This window comes from Microchirus variegatus (genome assembly GCF_963457635.1).
Source record: "Microchirus variegatus genome assembly, chromosome: 8".
NCBI classification, from domain to species: domain Eukaryota; kingdom Metazoa; phylum Chordata; class Actinopteri; order Pleuronectiformes; family Soleidae; genus Microchirus; species Microchirus variegatus.
The window spans coordinates 24709416-24728771 of record NC_139809.1 but is presented as its reverse complement, the minus strand read 5'-3'; the positions used below and the strand labels follow the sequence as shown (position 1 = coordinate 24728771).

The 19356-nt window shown below is 41.1% G+C and overlaps 1 protein-coding gene across 1 annotated transcript in view; it reads left to right on the top strand.

Moving 5' to 3' along the window:
• srgap1a (SLIT-ROBO Rho GTPase activating protein 1a) overlaps positions 1 to 19356 on the top strand; it is a 75963-nt gene that overhangs the window by 10384 nt on the left and 46223 nt on the right. Inside the window, exon 2 of the mRNA XM_083893571.1 lies at positions 16447 to 16642. Within this exon, the coding sequence (XP_083749697.1) occupies positions 16447 to 16642 (196 nt within the window). The remainder of the gene's footprint in view (positions 1 to 16446; positions 16643 to 19356) is intronic.

Genomic DNA, 19356 nt, shown 5'->3' with positions numbered 1-19356 from the left:
GATTGCAACTCAAGACCTGCGACCAACCCACCCCCACCATCCACCACCTGCCATCAATGCTCTGCTCAATCTTCTACCACAGATTTTGCTATGTGCATCATTGTTGAAATGCCCCACTTGGCCATTTTGACCCCAACTAATATGCCCTCAATCCTCAGCCTGTGAAGCCAGACAGAATACTGGGGACAAAAATAAACAAAAGATTTCTGGAATGTCTCGGAAGTGCTCTGACAAACAACATTAGAAATTGAGTTGGGACGTTTGCCTCAACTATGAGGGAATATTTTAACATTTTACTTCAAAGCTGTCTGAGTTTCTCCCTGTTATCGGTGAGTTTCTGTTCAGGGAGTTTTGAGTGCCATATTAATACGCTAATACTAGCAGCACTGCTGATAAAGCAATGAAAACTGTGATTTTTATGGCGCATAAGAGAGGAGCGGTAACATCAGTGTGTGGGGGTGGGTGTTTGTATGTATTTGAATGAATAGTTGATAATTATACATGTGTTAGAACTTGTTTGGATTTTTAAATACTCGGGGAGTTATTATCATGCTTTTATACTCCCCAATGTCTATACTGTTAAAAACAACACATGGGATATAAAATGCTCAGATATATCCAGTGATCGATCTGGCTTTACTCTGCACAGAGACGACCAAGTAAAGTAACCCTCACAATGTGAAATAATAGCATGTCATCTTAGTACTTAAATCAGTTCTGGTGGTTTCTAATGACAGGTGTCTAGAATCACATTAAACATATGCTATTAACTGTAACATTTAATCAAATCAAGGAACCTATCATAGACATCAGCGGAGAGACAAACTTTAATCCTCAGACATCATTCATGTTTAATAAAGAGCATTAGAATGCAGTTCAGCCTCCACAGTCTCTTAACACGAGACTAAAGTCATCGCCAGGAGCTGTTTTAGCTGTCAAAACCCAGTGCATCAGGTGGGAATATATATATTTTTGGGGCAAGTTTCTGCTTTTTGTTCAATAGCGGAGATAGAAGAGTCTCTGTTTTTAGTGCTCAACTGCAATTTTTCACACTAGAAAAATTGGAAAGGTGACAAACTTGAATATACAGACATGGAAGCAAATGGAGTGTGTGTGCACACAGCGCAGTCCTAAACAAACATTAAATACATCCTATTAACACCCACAAGCTTTACTACACAAGGATGCAGTGTCCTGCTTAGAGTCTAATTTGAAGGCATTACCCCTATAATCAATACTGCCTGTGTGTGGAGACAGTGGTGTTTGTAAAAGTATTTTTAGAGGAGGCTGAATGGGCATGTGTTTGTGCTTGGAGTGTACATGATAGCACAAATTTAGCCATGGTTGGTCACAGCCCAGCTGCTGCTCTGACAACAAGTTATTTACCCCGTTATCCATCCTTTTCAAATCAGCTGTTTTTCTTTAGACCTCTTCCTGGAAAATTCGAACGGGAGGCTGGAATGGATTACATATTTGAAGATTTATCTTTGTCACTTTTTCAGAGACTCTTTGGTGGAAAATACATTAAATTTGGGGAAATATTTTTAAAAACTTGAGTTTGACGTCAGAGATAAATAGAATAAGGGGGAAAGGTTCCTGCTAAAGCAGATCGAAGATTTACAGATGAGCTAAGAGCAACAAATGGAAGCTTTTGTGTTCACTCTAGAAAGGACTTTCACAATTGTCGTGCACTGAACATTGGCATGTTCAAGCGTGCTTACTTTTTATTGGACTTTCTGGTCTTATAGTCCATAGAAAACAGTTTTTCAGCTAATTATCAGTCTTGTAGCATTTCTGTCTCCCACACTATTGCACTTGCTTTTTCAGCCTCCCCAGTGGGCTTGTAGCACATGTCCATGCCTCTGGAATTAGAGACCTCGTCTTGAATAGTAGGGCTGTTCCTCCGCGGTCCTTTCAGCTCCTCTGCTGGCGTAACCCTATCAAAAGACCAGAAACCACACATCCTGCGAGGTGCTGTTTTTTGTGGCTGGCCAAGGAGAGGAGCACAGTCATCGACAAGAAGGGAAACGCGTGACTGGGGGGAATCATATTTTCTTTGCTCTTTAGTGCATACAGTGCACATGATGAAGGGATAGCTGATGTTTCCCATGTGGGTTTTTTCTTTGAATTCATGGTATTTATGCATCCCTATGATGTGCTCGGCTGTGCAAGTTTGAGGTTGGCCGCTGTCCTTTCTGCCTGTGGCACACACGTGCTGGCTGGCTGTTTGCTCTGCTGAAGGTGTCATCAATCACTGACCCAACCACAGACAGAAATGAGTAGGAATCAACAACATATCACAGGAGATTAATCTCTTCCCTCCCTACGATAAGAAAGCAACCACATGCAATTTGTATTTGGCAATGATGGACTTTTAATCCACTTCATGTTGACTTATGATTGTTTGGAAAGAAAATGTTCCACATGTTCACATTTTGTCGAGGTGGTGTCCTCCAAATACCCTGATGTAATATACAGGATTAGAGGTTGAGTTGCAGTGCGTCCCAATTCAGAATTAGCCTTTTTGATAATTCATGCATCCACTTTGGTTTAGTTTCAAATTGCAAAACATCCATTGAGTACATTTCCATGAACAGTTAAGGCGAGCTATGGTTGTAGCTCGACCACACCATTCAAATGGACATATGTCCTGGAAGCAGTATGCAATTACTAGCGTCTATCGGGGGAATCGATTTATTGAATGAAGTGTCTACCTCGGCTGCACTTTCAGTTTGTTGGTATTAAGTGATTTGTTGTTTAGCTGGCGGCTAGTTGTTAGCATGTCTAGCACCAATCCTGCTCTTCCGAATTCTTTAAGCTGACAGAGCCTATAATTTCACTCCTCATCAGTTCAACAAATGTACTGGTCTGTATTTATAGTTATTATTACTATTATTTGTTATCTCGTTCTCTTTTGTACCGGCTTCTTCTATTATTTCAGGGTTAAGCTGGGGGTTGGGAGCAGTGGTGCATGCACAGAGCCCCCAGGCCAGTTTGAGTCCAACTCTGGTCCTACTAAACCTGTACATGCATGCAATAGTAATTTGACTCCCAATTGCATTATCTGGGTGTGTTGGTTTGACTTTGAGAAATTTGATTCAGTCCCTTTTCAGTTGGTCTAACGTGATCATATTAAAATCAGGTTTCAGTCAGATTAACGCAGTAATTTAGGCCAAGTGAATGAATCATCCTGATGATACCTTGCCAGTTTCTTTCTACATAAGATATTTTCTTTAATAAATTAATTATTAAGTTTACAACCAAATATCAACGATCCCATAATGCCCAGTTTACAAACAGCTGAAATTGAGAGTATGCATAATAGGGCTCCTGGAGTAGAGCTTTGTTAGGATGGCTGTACTATGAGTCATTTTATTAACCAAGTGAATGTTTATTTTAGCATTTTATGTTATTTATTGCTGCATTATAGTCAGTTATATTACACACCGTCAGGTGACTGTGAGTAAATCATCCACAGAGATTCAGAAATGAAAATTGAAATCATAGGTAAATAGTGTCTTTATAGAGAAGACCCACACAGTGATAATGCAGGCTATGAAGCATGATGAAAGCACAAAGCAACAGGAGCTTGCTCATTTTTTTGTTGCTGCCTTTTTTGTTTGTTTGTTAGAACCTGTTCCCACATTAACATATTTTTGAAGTACACAACCTCCCTACAGATCTTTTATTGGACTCATAAAAAGATGGATTATGTTAATCACAGGGCAATCTTTTTGCTGGTATTTGTTTTCATTACATGGAAAGCTGAAATATTTGAGCATCAGAAGGAGAATGAAAAACTGCCTCAAGGTGTGCTTCTCCCTCCTCTGCTAAGGATATTATGTAGACATTATTGAGGAGAGCTGTCAGCTGAAACTGTATCAAGAACCTCAAAGGCTACATCTGTCTACCTCTATACTTTCCTCTGGCCCAACGGTGCCACAGTGTCCCGACTGTGGGAACACATTGTCAACTCAAACTGGCAGTGGCTTCAGCTGGCTCCAGGCCATGGAGTCCCTGCCCAGCTCTGGTGTCTCCACGTTGCTGTGTGGGAAGACACGCAAACAAGCAGGCATTTAAAATAGAGATGTTGCCGATATACTGTGAAGGAAGGCAGATGTACAAACACTTAAGTTGAAACGATGATCAGGGTGACAGACATGTAGATGTCATAGGTATAGATGGCCGGACACCAGAGGCAGTGCGAGTGCTTCTCTCTAACCATCGGCTCAGTGTGGCACAGAGATTGTCACTGACCAGCAAATCTTGATGGTCCCTGAACATTATCTTCTTCTAATGTCTTCCATATACCACCTCTTGTAGCACTGTCAATTAAGCCATTTTGCATCATTACACACTCTAATTACATTTTCTTTATACCAGTCTGATTGAATCTGAACAGCTTCAGGTGTAGCAATTAAACTGATCCTAAATGACAGACTGTTCTGCACAATGATGACAATAACAATAATAATATTGATCCATTTTATTTGTACAGCACAGTATCTAAACACTGATACAACATTCATCACAATCACATAATTCTTTATTATGCGGGAATTAAATGACAGCCCAAACATGAAAACATCATTAGAAGCACATTATGATCATTATGGAAAATTCACTCTACGACTGTGCATTTGTAATCTGTCTCTTTACTTGATTATTCTTGAGAAAGCAACTTTTATTTTTATTCTTGCGATAAAGTATTGGCTTGTATTTATTTAAATGTTTTGAGGTGTGTGTGAAGGTGCGTGTTTCTGTCAAGCATGTGTGTGTTTGTTTAAAAAAACGTCAACTCTGTTTGTCGACACAAAATCTTGTTGTGAGCAGTAATGTGAATATATTTACACAGTGGTATAATTTTAAACACTTTCTGGTTAGTCATCCTTCTGCCATTTGAGTCGCAGTTTTCTCCTCTCTCCTGTGGGTCAGAGCTTTGCAGAGAACTGCATGTTTCTTGTCAAGTTTGGTTTTTATAAAAAAAAAACTTTGTGTCGAAAATGGCATATGCCTTCTTTTGTACAAGCTTTATAAACGAGGCCCCTGGTCAGCTCTTGGTGTCATCAGGGGCCAATGACAAAACATGAGCTTAGACCAAATCCGGTGTGCAGTGTAGCGAGATCGGGAGATGCACTGGGGAACCAGGTGTAAGTCTTGTTGATGACAAAGCCATCAAACAAATGTATCTGCAGTGACAGTCTGCATACCTGCAATGTACTCCATCACAGGTGCACTTCCCCTTGTAAGCTGTTTTCAGTGTTTTCAGTGTATGCAGGTGTGTGTGTGTGTGTGTGTGTGTGTGTGTGTGTGTGTGAGGGGGGGGGGTGTGTGAGGAGCCACATTGTGCATTTATTCATTTATATGCTCCGTTGTTCTCCCTGTTTCCTTCCTGTCGGCTTGGGGCCCCATATCCACAGCTTCTTAGAAACAACCCCCCCTCAAAACCCATACAAGCAGGCCGAATAACTTCTCCCCTTTTCTTTAGGTTCACCTTTCAGAGATTGTATTATTCAAGTCCTAGTCAGCACACTACAGTTTCCACTTGTTTACTGTGTGGGGAGGAAAAGATCCTCATAGATGAAAGCCTGTGCACCTCAGTTCCAGATGTTTCTCGTGCAACACTCTTTTTTTTTTTTTACAGGCATTTATCTCTTCAGTTGTCTGACTGCAGAATTTTCATAGTATTGTTAACCCAAACAAACATCCCAACTGTAAGAGCTGTAGGCCTGCCCAGCCAAGTCTATAGCCTGAGGTGAGCTTTGCTGATAATGAGAAGGCGACTCGCTGCCTTGACATCTGAGCTTTAGCTCCTTTATCTGTCCCATCACTAATATCCCCAAACAAAAGCACATAGGCAAGCCAGGTGCAAGGTGAGGTGTCATTTTTCATTAGGAAAAAACAGAAGTAGTATTCTGATATTTAGATACTGTAGGTCTTTCTTTCTTTCTTTCTTTCTTTCTTTCTTTCTTTCTTTCTTTCTTTCTTTCTTTCTTTCTTTCTTTCTTTCTTTCTACAGAGCAGCTGGGTATGGTCTACAGATGAATGAGAAAAGTGGATAAGGTCTGGCCAAGAGACTGAACGACATTAATGTATTTCTCACAGATTCAGTTTTCTCTGATGCTGAGCCACACAGGCGTAACCACGTCTTATCTGTAGCCGTTCTATTCCACATTTTTTTATTGTTGGGGGTTACTCTGCTTGAAATGTGTGAGTGTCAAATTCTTTGAACCCGTGGGCTTAAAAGGTGTCTTTGAAAGTTAACAGTTAGCTTCTTTGCATGCGGCCAGCTGTTTACTTCTTTGATTCACAGCAGTTACAAAGTGATTAGTGACCCTGAAATATCAGCTAAATGTGTTCCTCTCAATTCATTTCAAATAATTGACTATCCATTTAGTTTCCACATGCTGAATTTGAGCTTCTGCAAGGTTTTTATCTGAACTTTCTTAACTTTTTAGACGTAAGATGTGTGATGATACAAAATGTAAAACAAATCAACACATCAACTGTGGAGGGAAAGATGACACAACAGCTGTGTTTTGACAGCATTCTTTTGATGTTCAATTCACTTTGTCTTGTTCTTCACTGTGAATCTTAGCTGCTACCCAAAATGTACAAAATAAGAGCCACATATCAAGTCTACAGATGTGAGAATTTGATATCCAAAAGTTTTTAGCACGGTTTTCAAACAAAAAAAGAAGCATTGGCTCCCTTACATAAAGAAGCAGACCTACAAATATGCAAACTACACATCCAGCTACACAAATTTCAGCCGGATCAAACACATCAGACTGGTGTCCAGATCAAACAGAATGGCTAGATGTTTAACAGCAGCTGAACAAACAGCCCAGCCTCTAAAGTGTGCTTACTTATCCCAGCGTTCAGCTCCTCACTCTTATTTTATTTGGATCAAAATGGTCGTCCTTACAGGCCACCCCGACGTCAGCTGTGATTGATCTCTCCTGCTCACTGTAGGCTTCATTTGTAGGGGAGTTGCCTCAGCAACCATGGCTTTTTTGGCTCATGTGCAATTCAGTCCAGCTGAATCTAATAAACAGAGATTGTAATTATTGAAATAATACATTTAACTATTACATCATTGAATAACCCCAACAAAGATGTTTATTTTCTTAGTCAGACTCGTCCAAACTTCTGTTTCTTTTATTTGAACAGTCAGTAGATTTAGTTGACGTGACTCATATGTTAACAAATCAGAATAAAATTGGAACAGCATTCGAAGAATTATGAACCCCTGGACCTCGTTGGCTACAACACTCCGGAAAACAAACACAAAATAATAATTTAAACACAGTCATGTTTGCTGTTTTCACCCATGTCTGCTATATACTGGGGAGGTGTGTGTGTGTGTGCTGTGAAGGGCATCTTTACCAGTCAAAAGGGCTGTGAGTTTAAAAACTTGCTTCCAGGGTTTGTTTCAAAATTAAGTCTAGGTTAGGCTTTGGGTCAGGCATTTACTTTGTGGTGGTTAAGTTTGGGTTAAGCTCTGCAATGTATTATGGCATGTCCTCACGAAAGTAGCAGGACAAAATTGTGTATGTTGGTGTACGTAATCATAATCTACTCTGTTTTACACTAAAATTAGCAGCTGTGACCAAGAAACAAGCCACCACTGCACATAAGCTGCTGTAAAACAGGCCACTTGTAATTCATTTCAGTGGAGTAGAGTCATACTATTGGATCATGAAAAGTTCCCTAAGAAAGTTAGTTCATTGGAAAGAAGCAGAGGATTATGGGGCCACCACCTTTTCCACTCTGAATGAACAGTCTTTCTCTGGATCACAGTAGCCTGCAGTATTCCCATTGGAAGCCTCTTTGTGGTTTTGGACGCCGCTAACATGTCAATCAGATGCTGTAATGGACCCCACTTTGCCACTTCTGCAAATTGTCAAGAAAAAACACTTTTGCAAAGCTAGCAGTATGTTGTTTGGAGTTTGGCTGTGCTTCAGGTGATTGTAGAGAATCTCTTCACTTGGCAGAACTGCAATAGTTAGGACTGTGATCGGTGTTCTGTAGTTACTGTCTTTGACAGCTTTATTTTTTTTCAAGATGTTTTTTTCACCCTTACGTACCCACTTTGTTGTGGTCAGGGCAGGTATTACAAATACTGGTTAAAAATGAGACGACCTTAATACCAGAAGTACAGTCTCAACAATGAGGCAATATGAGATTTAAAATACAGGAATTAGTGACACACTCCAGCTGTTATGCCCAGATGTAAGGCAGAGTGGGCTGTAGGGTCCAACAATGTCTGACATACCAAGCACATGATGAATGTCTTACTCACACCACCAACGTAATGAAGACATCACACCAGTCATCTACCACAAGCACGCCATGTGAGCTCTTAAGCTCAAAGTCAATGCACAATGCTCTGTGGGTCATCATTTATTGGCCATAATGAGTCAGGAAGTTAAATATAGTAAAACCATCCCCACTCCTTGAGTTGAAATCCACTGTAGGTAATGGATGCAATTACTGAGATAATTCACCTATGACACTCAACATCACAGATTTATACTAGGATCTTTTTATGGCCTACATACCATCGTTTCACAAACAGTAACGCCTTTATTTACACTATCACTGCCAGAAGATAACAGGCTTTTATTTGAAGGAGGCCATTGGTCATTGGCATTACACAAATTCCACTTGTTAGGCGTCACGCACATATCCAAAGAAAGTATCCATAACTAGTATTCAACCAGTTGTAGTGAAGCCTATTTTTCACAGCAGATTTGTGCTTAAGACTGTTCCTTATCAGTAAACAACAAATAATTCACACATGTTAAAATGGAGAATATTATTTTTGATTTCTAATGAATCTTTGTATTGTTGCAGTGTTACAGTTAAATGCCATGATATAGTCTAAGCTAAGGTACAGAATCCAGCCAGTTGTTGACATGGCACTGTGCCTTGCTGGAAAATTCCTGGTTTATTACATTTGCATTACTCACATGCATATTTTAGGAGTAGCTGCAGTATGTTATCAGTGCCTCTGGTGATTCAGCTCAGTCTGATTGCTTTACCTTTTATAACTTTTGCAGTGCAACTCATCTACTTAAAAGCCATCATTTACCTCCATTAAGGTGCTAGTCAATGCTTGGCATAGGAGTCCCTCATGTGCCTCTCTGTCTGGTCCAGGGCCTAGCATGCCTAAGTTCCCATTCATCTGCCTGTCATTAACAATGTGGGGAGAGAGGGCAGAGAGAGGAAGAAGGGGAGGTGGATGGCCAAGAGGTGATTACAGTGGTGAATTTTACAACTGGGTTACAACATCCAACTAAAGGAGCCTGGTGCCCTTTATTGGCACAAGTGTTGAACCATGCGTTCCTGTGGGCATGAGTCAAACTTAATATTTTCCACATTCATATCAGCATTCTCCCCAGAATCATTGTTATCTTTAATATCTGTATTGTCTTGTAACATTAATTGCACTGATTATATACATAGGCAGACTCTCTGTTTGCCCAGATGCAAAGCTTCTAACAAAAGTGTGTGTAGACTAGCTCAACAAACAAATACCTTGTGCCAGAAAACTTGATGCATCTGTTCCATTGCTCATGCTCACTGGAAATTAACAACATGGTGGGCACATCTTTTACCAGTTTAACTGCATAGATGAAACTACTTTTTAATAAATGTTTACCATATGTTAGGCTTTTGTCAAAGAGACAATAAAATGACTGATTGACATGCTGTAATTAAGTATGGCAGGGGGGCCTTGTTGGATTATCCAAATACTCTGAAAATGTCACAAGAGGACATTCTGTAGATACTCAGCTGTTTCTGGCATGTGTTTCCCCCTCCATCTTTAATTGAAAGCTTGTGCTCCGTTTAAAAAACTGATGTGCTGTTTCATAATTACCTTTGATGGTATTTATCCTGTCTTGTATCCATCCTGTAGAAGAGGCACAGGCAACTCCCCGAGTCCTATACTTTAGATCTGAAGCAGATGGCGGGGCTGGGTGCCCTCCTGTATCGTCCATCCCCAGGCCTCTGCTGCTATTTCAGGTGCTGCTGATGAGCCACTTTGCATGTGGAAATGCAGCTTGGGGACTGATGTGGTACAGCATGTCCCAGATAGCTGGTGGTGAACACTGTAATCAACTAGGAGAAACTGTTGAAACTGAATCGTATAATCGCTTATGGTACACAGTTGCTGTAAGCAAAAGAGCAATGCTCTTTAGACAGATTGAATTATAGCAAGGTTAATTGAGAGCATCAGGAGAGGACATATTGTGGCATTCAGAACAGTCGGAAAAAGGCCTATCTCTGTGGCTCTCTTACAGTGTGTGAGTTGTTTTTACTGGAGTCCAGTTTCTCGCTCGTGAGGTCAATATTGTGGGTCAGTACCCATCGTGCTTACATGACAGTATCGGTGACAATGGAACAGGCCTATCTGGCATATCGGGAGCCCTTCTGACCTGCAAATCTGAACATATTTGTCGCCAGGAATGGGGTTATGGGAATTATGTGATGCAGTTTCTAAAGCAGCAATTGGATAACTTCCAGTCCAGAAACAAAAGGGCATTGGTCCAAAATGATCACCACAAAGACCCAGCAGTGCTTTTTTCATTGTTTATATTGGCATTACGTATATGCATTCTGGGCCCCACTGACTGATGTCCTTCATCAGCTGGATTTGTTGCTGACAGCTTTATAGTTTTCATTCTGCCAACCTCTATGTGTACGTGTGTCAGTACTTGAATATGTTTATGAAAGCCTCTGTAGCTTTGTTACACTGTTTCCTTGCACAGAAGAGAAATGGGAGTAACTGACTCTTATTATTTTTCTGCAACATTACACTGTTGTTTCTCTCTGTATCTCCATTTCTCAACACAGTGTTCTGGAGCACTCATCACCCCTCCATTCTCTAGTTTGTAATAGGGATGCACCGATTAATCGGCCAGTGATCGGAATCGGCCGATTTTCACGTGATCGGCCGAAATCGGTGACCAGCCGATCAGTCAGAATATTCCGATTTTAATAAGCCGATCAAAATGCACCCGCATCGCGCAGCATCAGCAACACATGTGCACGCGGCTACACGCACATGTAGTAGAGTGTAGGGCTGGGCGGTATACCGGTTCACACCGAATACCGTTTTTTTCCGTTATGATAGGAATTTTTAATATACGGCCGTACCGGTGTATTTGATTACACAACATCTGCGCACCCCCAGTGCTGTGGCGGGTGCCAGAGAGCGCGAGGCATTGTTGGCACGGGGCTGGAGAGAGAGAGAGAGAGACACAGACACAGAGAGAGAGAGAGAGAGACACAGAGAGAGAGAGAGGTCCTTTACTTATTGTTGTGTTTAGGTACTATGTTGTGAAATATGTTTAAGCTTAAATAAACTACATATACAGGTAATGATTCGTTTTTGTATTTTTAGTTGGATATTGGATGTGAACAACATGGTTCCATAACACTGCACTTTTAAGATGTGTGTGAATATTCCACAGCATTATTTAGTTCTATTTTATTGTGGTAATCTGTTCAAAAAGTCACACTTTAAGTTATTATGTTCCATGGTAGCATGTTCAAATTGTTTTTGTATTTTTATATATACTTCTATTTTATAGTGATTCGTTTTGTATTTTTAGTTGGATATTAGCTGTGAACTGATTGTATTTCTATGTTTAAATGTTCTATTAAAGAGAAAAGATGCAAAAATATATATATTTCTGTATGCTGAAAAGTGGTTTAAAAAATTTAAATCGGAATCGGCTAAAATCGGTATCGGCAGGTCAAACTTCTTGAAAAATCGGAATCGGTGCATCCCTAGTTTGTAAGGTCTCACAGATGTCTCTCTCCCCTCAATCTAATCTGTTGGAATAGAAATCTCTGCACATGTTTACCATACAGGTGACCTCATAACGCCAGGAATGTGCAATGTTTTATCCGAAGAGCACTTGCTAGGACAGAATTGTGGATCGAAAAAACGAAAAAAACGGTTCCATTTTTCTGACATTTAATTGTTAGATTACTTTTTCTGGGCTCTACAGAACTGCTTTATAGCCGTCACCTGGTCATACTGCAGGTCAGTGCATGGAGCATACACCTTCTGGTAGTCTTATTAGTCTAAATTTATTGTAAATAAAAACAGAAACCTGGAGCATATTAAATAATTTAAGCTGTTGTTATTTGACAAACATGAAATAATGCTAATTCACACTTAAAGCTCACATAGAGTGGTCCTGTTGCACATATATGTTAGTTATGGAGGTCTACTTGCATACATTAACTTGTTTTTATGGTCAAAAACCTCCTAGTTGCTGTAAACGAGCCGATAGAAATCTGTCTTTTCTGATGCTGTTCCCCAGCCCCGATATTTCAGACTCAAGTCTCCCACCCAGAAGACAGACTGTGTTGTGATTGGCCAGCCAGCATAGAGGCTTCCCAACTGTCTTGTGATTGGCCAATACCAGGAAGTGACATATTCAGCACACCCGCTCTGTTACGCATTATCAAAACATTGTTTTAACAATGTTTAAAAATAGCTTCTTCACGACTCCCCACCCCAGTCCCTTTTATGACTTTGACCCGGAGTCAGACCCAGAGTCAGAAGACACTGATGCTCGTGAAACATCTCCACAACGGACATTATTCTTCTTCTGCATTTCAATGTACGCAACCGGATGTACCCGGACTAGTGCCCGGAGCAGGATGATCTGCTGTTCTGGAGAACCCTTGTACGTAACCAGACCGGGTTTTTTCAGAGATCTCGCTGAGCCCGAGATTACAATAAAACACAGCGTTCTCAGCAGTGGCTAAACTGTTTGTTTTGAACCTTCAGGGCTTCGTAAACAAGGTAATGACGCAGATACATATTTAACAACAGCGTTAATTGGAACTTGCGGTCTAGGTCTGCTTTAAAAAGGGTTCAATACAAAGTACAATCATTATTTCAATAACTCTAAAGATGACGAAAGGCCAAAAACAAATAATTATTTGCTTTGCTCATGACCCTGGTTTGACGTAAATGGCGACTTTTCTTTAACTAAAAAAATAAGATAACAATGTCAGACTTATAATTTCTTCTGACGAGTGAATACCTTTTAGAATTAGTTCCATGAAACTTCAGCTTCATGCTGGCCAATGTTTGACTTGGAAAATGAATGATTTAATGAGTTTCCGTGTGCAGTCATGAATGTAATTGTGTTAAATGAACCAGTATGCTCCTTTATGTTAGTGCCCTGGTAGCTTTGTTTAAATCCCCAGATCCTTTGGAGATGGAAGCAATTGCAAGCTTGATCAAAAAAGGCCTAGTGGATTTTCATTACCCAGCCTCTGTCTTAGTGCTCATTGGTAGTTTCCTGGTTTTTCAGTGGCCTGGTGTTCTTAATGTTAAATTTCCGAGTTTCTACTTTGCTGCTAAAACCCCACATTAATTGGGTTGGTGGTTCACAGTGATTGTGACTTTTGGTGCTGTGATAAACTTGAGTATTACAGAAAGCACCTCTCTTGTGTCCCATCCTTCTTTAAGTGTTTTATTTCCTCTCGAGTGCCAGAAAGAGGCAGCTGCTACTTCGAAATGCAGAAAGTAATCAACAGTTAAAAAAAAAAAAAAAACTTGATCTAAATCACTCATTAATTTATCAACACTGCTTTAAGATTTAATGTTGATGGATGGATGGAATGATAATTTAATTAGCGCATCAAGCATTTAAAGTACACCTCTCACTCATCTCACAAGCTTTGAATCAGCATTTGATCATCTTTTTGATGCGCTGAACTATTAATGGACTTCTTTAGAGGCCCCAAAATCGATTGGCTTTATTGCTGATGCACGTGTTGCTGTTGCAGTGGGTCACCAGATACTTGAGTGTATATATGAATAAAAATAAGTACTCTCAAAATCCTTTTCTGTTGCTCTCTTAGGAGCTGAGAGTTTGTGGAATAAACAGGGACATAGACGACAACTTGAAGAACTGCATGTGAAAAACCAATAACTACAGCAAATCACATTTACATACTGCCCCACAAGCACATTACGTTGGGAAGTTTAAGTTGGAAGCAGCAACAGAACTTTCAGTCATCATAGGAGCAAACATGGCCATTGTCTAAATGACTGTCTCTTATGTGGTTAGTCAAAAGCTGAACACCCTGCCAGGGATTGACATACACTGAATAGGACCATTCCTAAACTATTTTTAACCAGAAGCAAACGTGATATATTGTGACATCAAGAAAGCTAGTAATTGTGGCAGAGCCTCTATTGAGGCCTGGCCTACTTCTGCACTGGGAATAACTGTATGAACCTGCTCAGAGAAGGAAATGTGCAGGACATCTGCACAACATTAAATGTTTTCATATGGGGCAATCTTATAATGATATTATGTGTCCACATTTTCTTAATAGTCATAAAAATAGGTTTTAAGGCGTATATAATTCCACCAAAATGTTGTAGTTAAACATTTAAAGCAGGTGAGCATTTTAATTCCTGCATGTAAACAAACCAACAAACCCAAATATAATTGTTGACTTTCATGTGTATATAATAATAAGAGATCCTCTTAACTGTGCCCCATGACTCATAAAAGAAATCAATGATTTAGATGACCAGGATCAGACTGAAACGCATGTTTAATTAATTAGGTCTCAGTATCCCTGTGTCACAGAGGGCAAAATCTACTTTTACTCATCTACAAATTCATTTAATAGCAGGAAGTCACCAAACTTTGATGGGCACCTGAAATTAATTCATACCAGTGAATGTGCAGCTTTCAGTTGCACTTCCTTTCACTATATTTTTGTATAATTGAATATAATCAATTTTGCTTAGTGCATTTCTTAGTACTGTGTATTTTATTATGGTCTGTAATCCATTGTCCGAATGATTTCCTAAACAAAAAAATTAAATATTTTTAATGGTCTCAGCAATCAAACATGCAATCAAACATTACCACATAACAAGTGGATCTTCTTTCTTAGCACTTGGTCATACTTAGCATGTCCTCATCTGCAGAGAGCAGCCTCACATTTCCCCTTGTGCGAACAAACATACCCACAGTTATGTCCATACTTAGACGAGGGTCTGTGTTAGTCTAGCATTTAGGCATTTACTGGATATACATAATGCCTTAGCGCGGTACATTGCAATCAAATGATGGACATTATATCAGTCATGACACCACGTAGACACTCGAAACAGGAATGAAACTAGACAAGTCTAAAAATGGCAGACCCATTTGTGCGAAAAAGAGAGAAAAATATAACCGTCATTTCCATTTCCTCCTTCACAAAAATATCATCTAAGATCGTTGCTCCTGCTTTTAGTCCAATTTACTGATCATAATACATATTATGATCTTACCATGTTGTAAATCAACATTCAACAGTGCATGTTTTTGTCTTTGAAAGCAGCTTTACAAGATGCCCTTTTTTCAATGACACCTAGTCCAGTAAATTGCACGCTTGTATTATAAAGCCATGTGCAAGGTTGGTTTTTCCACCTTTTGGTATTATGGCTGTCTCTCTCTCTCTCTGCCACTCTCTATTGATGACGTCTATGTGACTGCAAATCACCTCAGTAATCTGTTTTCTCTAATGAAGATGTCAAGCTCAGGCTGCCTTCCATTAGGATAAAATCCATTACACATGGCCTTAACCAGACAGGAGACACCAGAGGAAACAATTTGTGTGTGCCTGTATGTATGCACGGGTATGTTAGGTCTCCGTTGTCATGTCAGGGTAGGAAGTGTAAATGAGGGGCAATCTAACAGGCGTGATTCCTCAGAGAAGACCTCAGAGGGTAATTTACCTGCACATGAAACTAGTTTCAGTGAGAGCCGCTGTCGCTCCCCTGTTTCTTCAAGTGGCTTTGGTTTGCACTCACAGGCACTGATGAGGGTGTGTGTGTGTGCACTCTGTGCTGTAACATTGGTTGAGTTGGGAATCTGGTTCCATTCACCTTTGAGTTATTTTCAGCATTAATGAAACACCTGGGACCAGCATTGCTGACCTCACATTTCCACTAGCATTCAGAAGACCCATAACTAAAGGATAATAGGCTGCATTTTCTCTGTTCTGTTGCACTGTTGTGAACATGACACAGCTAATGTGATGTGAACATTGCACTCCAGCAGCTCATCTTTCTGATTCATCATCCCTTTTATACCGATCAATAGGTTTTAGAGACAAACAATAAATGGGAATAATTATCCTACACGATATTCAGCAATGTCTGTCAGTGGATATAATGAAACTCCAGCTCTATTTGTGTTTGCCTTTTCTACAATATGCTGATGACATTAGCTATATATATCTGCAAATACAGTATTATTTCAAAGATGGATACAGTCCACAGCAGCTTTCTTCCCTCATACAGATTTGACATAATCTGCAAATGGTATGAACCCCATGTTCACCCTTCAGCTTTCTGACTTTATCCTGATCTGTGCGTCTTTGTTTACATTTCCTCAGAGATCCGGGCCCAATTAGTGGAGCAGCAGAAATGTCTGGACCAGCAGACCGAGATGAGGGTCCAGCTGCTGCAGGACCTGCAGGACTTCTTCAGGAAAAAGGCAGAGATTGAGATGGAATACTCCAGAAACCTGGAGAAACTGGCTGAACGCTTCATGGCAAAGACTCGCAGCACAAAGGACCACCAGCAGTACAAGTGAGGACACACTGCTTTTGTTTGTTTGTGGTCACTGTGTTTAAATTTGAATGTGGGTTCATTCATAAACCAGGTAATAGTCTTTGAGATTCAGAATGGGAATTCTCATTCTTACCCTGGATTTCCACTGGACGCGGAACGGCCGCGGAACGGCCGCGGAACGGCCGCGGAACGGCCGCGGAACGGCAGCGGCGCGGTTCTGCTTCGTCCTCTCCCCAGCGTCAATCCCCACCGGGCGCGTTACGGCAGCGGCGCGGAGCCTTGGGAGCCGGCGGTATTCAAGGAAGATCGCGTGATAATATCGAACGGACGCGAGTTCGCGAGATCCAGCGATAGACTGTGTGTATAAAGTAAACGACAACAACACAGCTTCTTTTCATTCTCCGACGTGGAAGAACTGTTGATCTAGTGTCATAAATGATTTTATGTTTCTCCACTTCAACAATCAGTCTCTCGTCGTACATTATGACTCTCCGAGACGCTCTGATTAATTGACTGTTTACCTGACAGCAGCGGTGACGACGTAATGTTGATGTGAAGTTGTGACAGGCGATATTACCTGCGTATTGTGTTTTATTTTGAAAGGGGGGCGGAAATGTTTTACTTTGATTCTGTGTCGCTTTGCCTGTCTGGTGCGATCTGCTTCGTTGAAATTTACAAGGTTCAGCAGCGGCAACGGAAAAAATAGAACTGATTCCTATCGATAGCGCTGCGGCGCGGCGAGCCGCTTCTGGGCCGCTGCTGAGACGGTCCGCAGCGCGGCCGGTGGGAATACTCTCATTGATTAGAATGGAAGCGATTTGCAACGGCGACCGCGCCGCTGCCGTTCCGCGGCCGTTCCGCGCCCAGTGGAAATCCAGGGTTAGTCTGCTGTTGAAGTTGACTTGGAGCTTTGTTAAGGATCCACAGTTAAACATGTTGCACTTTTAGGTCTTATTACACACTATGAGGTAAAAGCATACATTTGCAGTGTTTGAACTTGTGGTTGAGACAAAAATAAAACCTATATTTGTTCTCACTGTCTGCAAATCGCTCCCACTGTCTGTCTAAAGCTCCAATGGCTCTAGCAGCTGTGGGTGCCCATGTGTCTAACTGGAGAGGGGACTCTGGTATGGCGCTCTGTGGTTTTCATCACGTGATGTACAGTCTGGTCACTTCATTCACAGGATAAACATTTGGCATGTGCCTCGGAGCATATTTTTTAAGTAAATAATAGACGTCTGACTAACATTAAAGACCCTTCTGTGGGCTTTAAATCATGTAGCCTATATTTTTGTATTCATAAATAACAGGCTTACAGTGAGGCTTCTGTGTTCTCCGTGTTCTCCATGTTGTTTTCATTGGACAGATTTGTCTGTGCTGTAAAAGAAAATGAGTGTTAATTCTGTGTGTAGCCTTTAGCCAGTTGTCACATAACAGGTCAGCACATTGGAGCAGGGAAGTCCTCGGACGAGGGGCACAGTTTTTGGGGAAATTAGTCAAGACAATCTCAGTTGAAACTGCATTACTTTGACACACGATGTGTTTAGTTTGTCCTTTTTCCCCTAATGTGGAATTAGGGATGCACCGATCCACCTTTTTTCACTTCCGATCCGATCCCGATATCTGAATTTAGATAGCTGCCGATACTCCGATACTATTCCGATATGGATGCTCTGTTTGCTTTAATATTATTATCATTGTTTTTGTCATCATTTTGATTATAAGGCTTTAATAAACTCCTTTATACAGCCAAGTGTGATATGTACCACTTTTACAACGTTTGCAGCGACTTTACAGACCCCTGGCGACACTCACACATACCCCCCCCCCCCCCCACACACACACACACACGACGCATAGCAGCGCACACACAAACGTAGTCACAGACGCACACATAAACGGAGTCACAGACAAGCCGTGAATGATCAATCTCCAAACACAACGCGATGCCGCAGTTTTAAATAAATAAATAAATAGCGTCTCCGTGTTAATCATTGATTTTACCGGACATTTTGGCTGGGGATATTTTTTTTCGCCAGCTAAATTCACGTGACAACAGCCATAAACGGCATATATACCGGCTAACGTGAACCCTGGCTTGGAGGAGTGTGATTTTCATTGTTTTTATGCCGCTGTCAGTACTGTTCTCCTCAGCGAGCAGGTGTTTAAAACGGTGACGGCTGGGATTACGTCGGCTCGGCTGCCGGTTGCGGAGCTGAACTTCCTGGTTAACTCCTGGTCAATCATGCTCGCCTGCTAGCTGGCTGTAAACTGTGGAATGGCTTTCCTGAACGGAGTCGTGCATCATTACTCCTGTCTCATCGAGACACGCCTCAGTTCAGGAAAGCCATTCCACTTTTTTAAGCCAGCTAACAGAGCATTCAGGGAATCACTTGTGGAGACATTTCAGCAGACACACACACACAGACGGATCGGAAATTTCCGATCCAACTGTACAGATTTCCGATCCGTCAATTACGTCTGTATCGGAACCCGATACCGATACTGGATCGGATCGGCCCCATCCCTAAGTGGAATATGGCAATTTTCTACATAGACGGCCACAAACCCCCTCTCCATACAAAACAATAATGAATTCCAGCTGCCATAAAGACACTTTATCAAGGGGGGCGAAACACAGGTAGAGTTTGATACAATCCCTCCACAGTCCCACCTCTCACCATACAGCTCATGTTGCTATAAAATCTACAAACGCATGATCCGGACTGCTG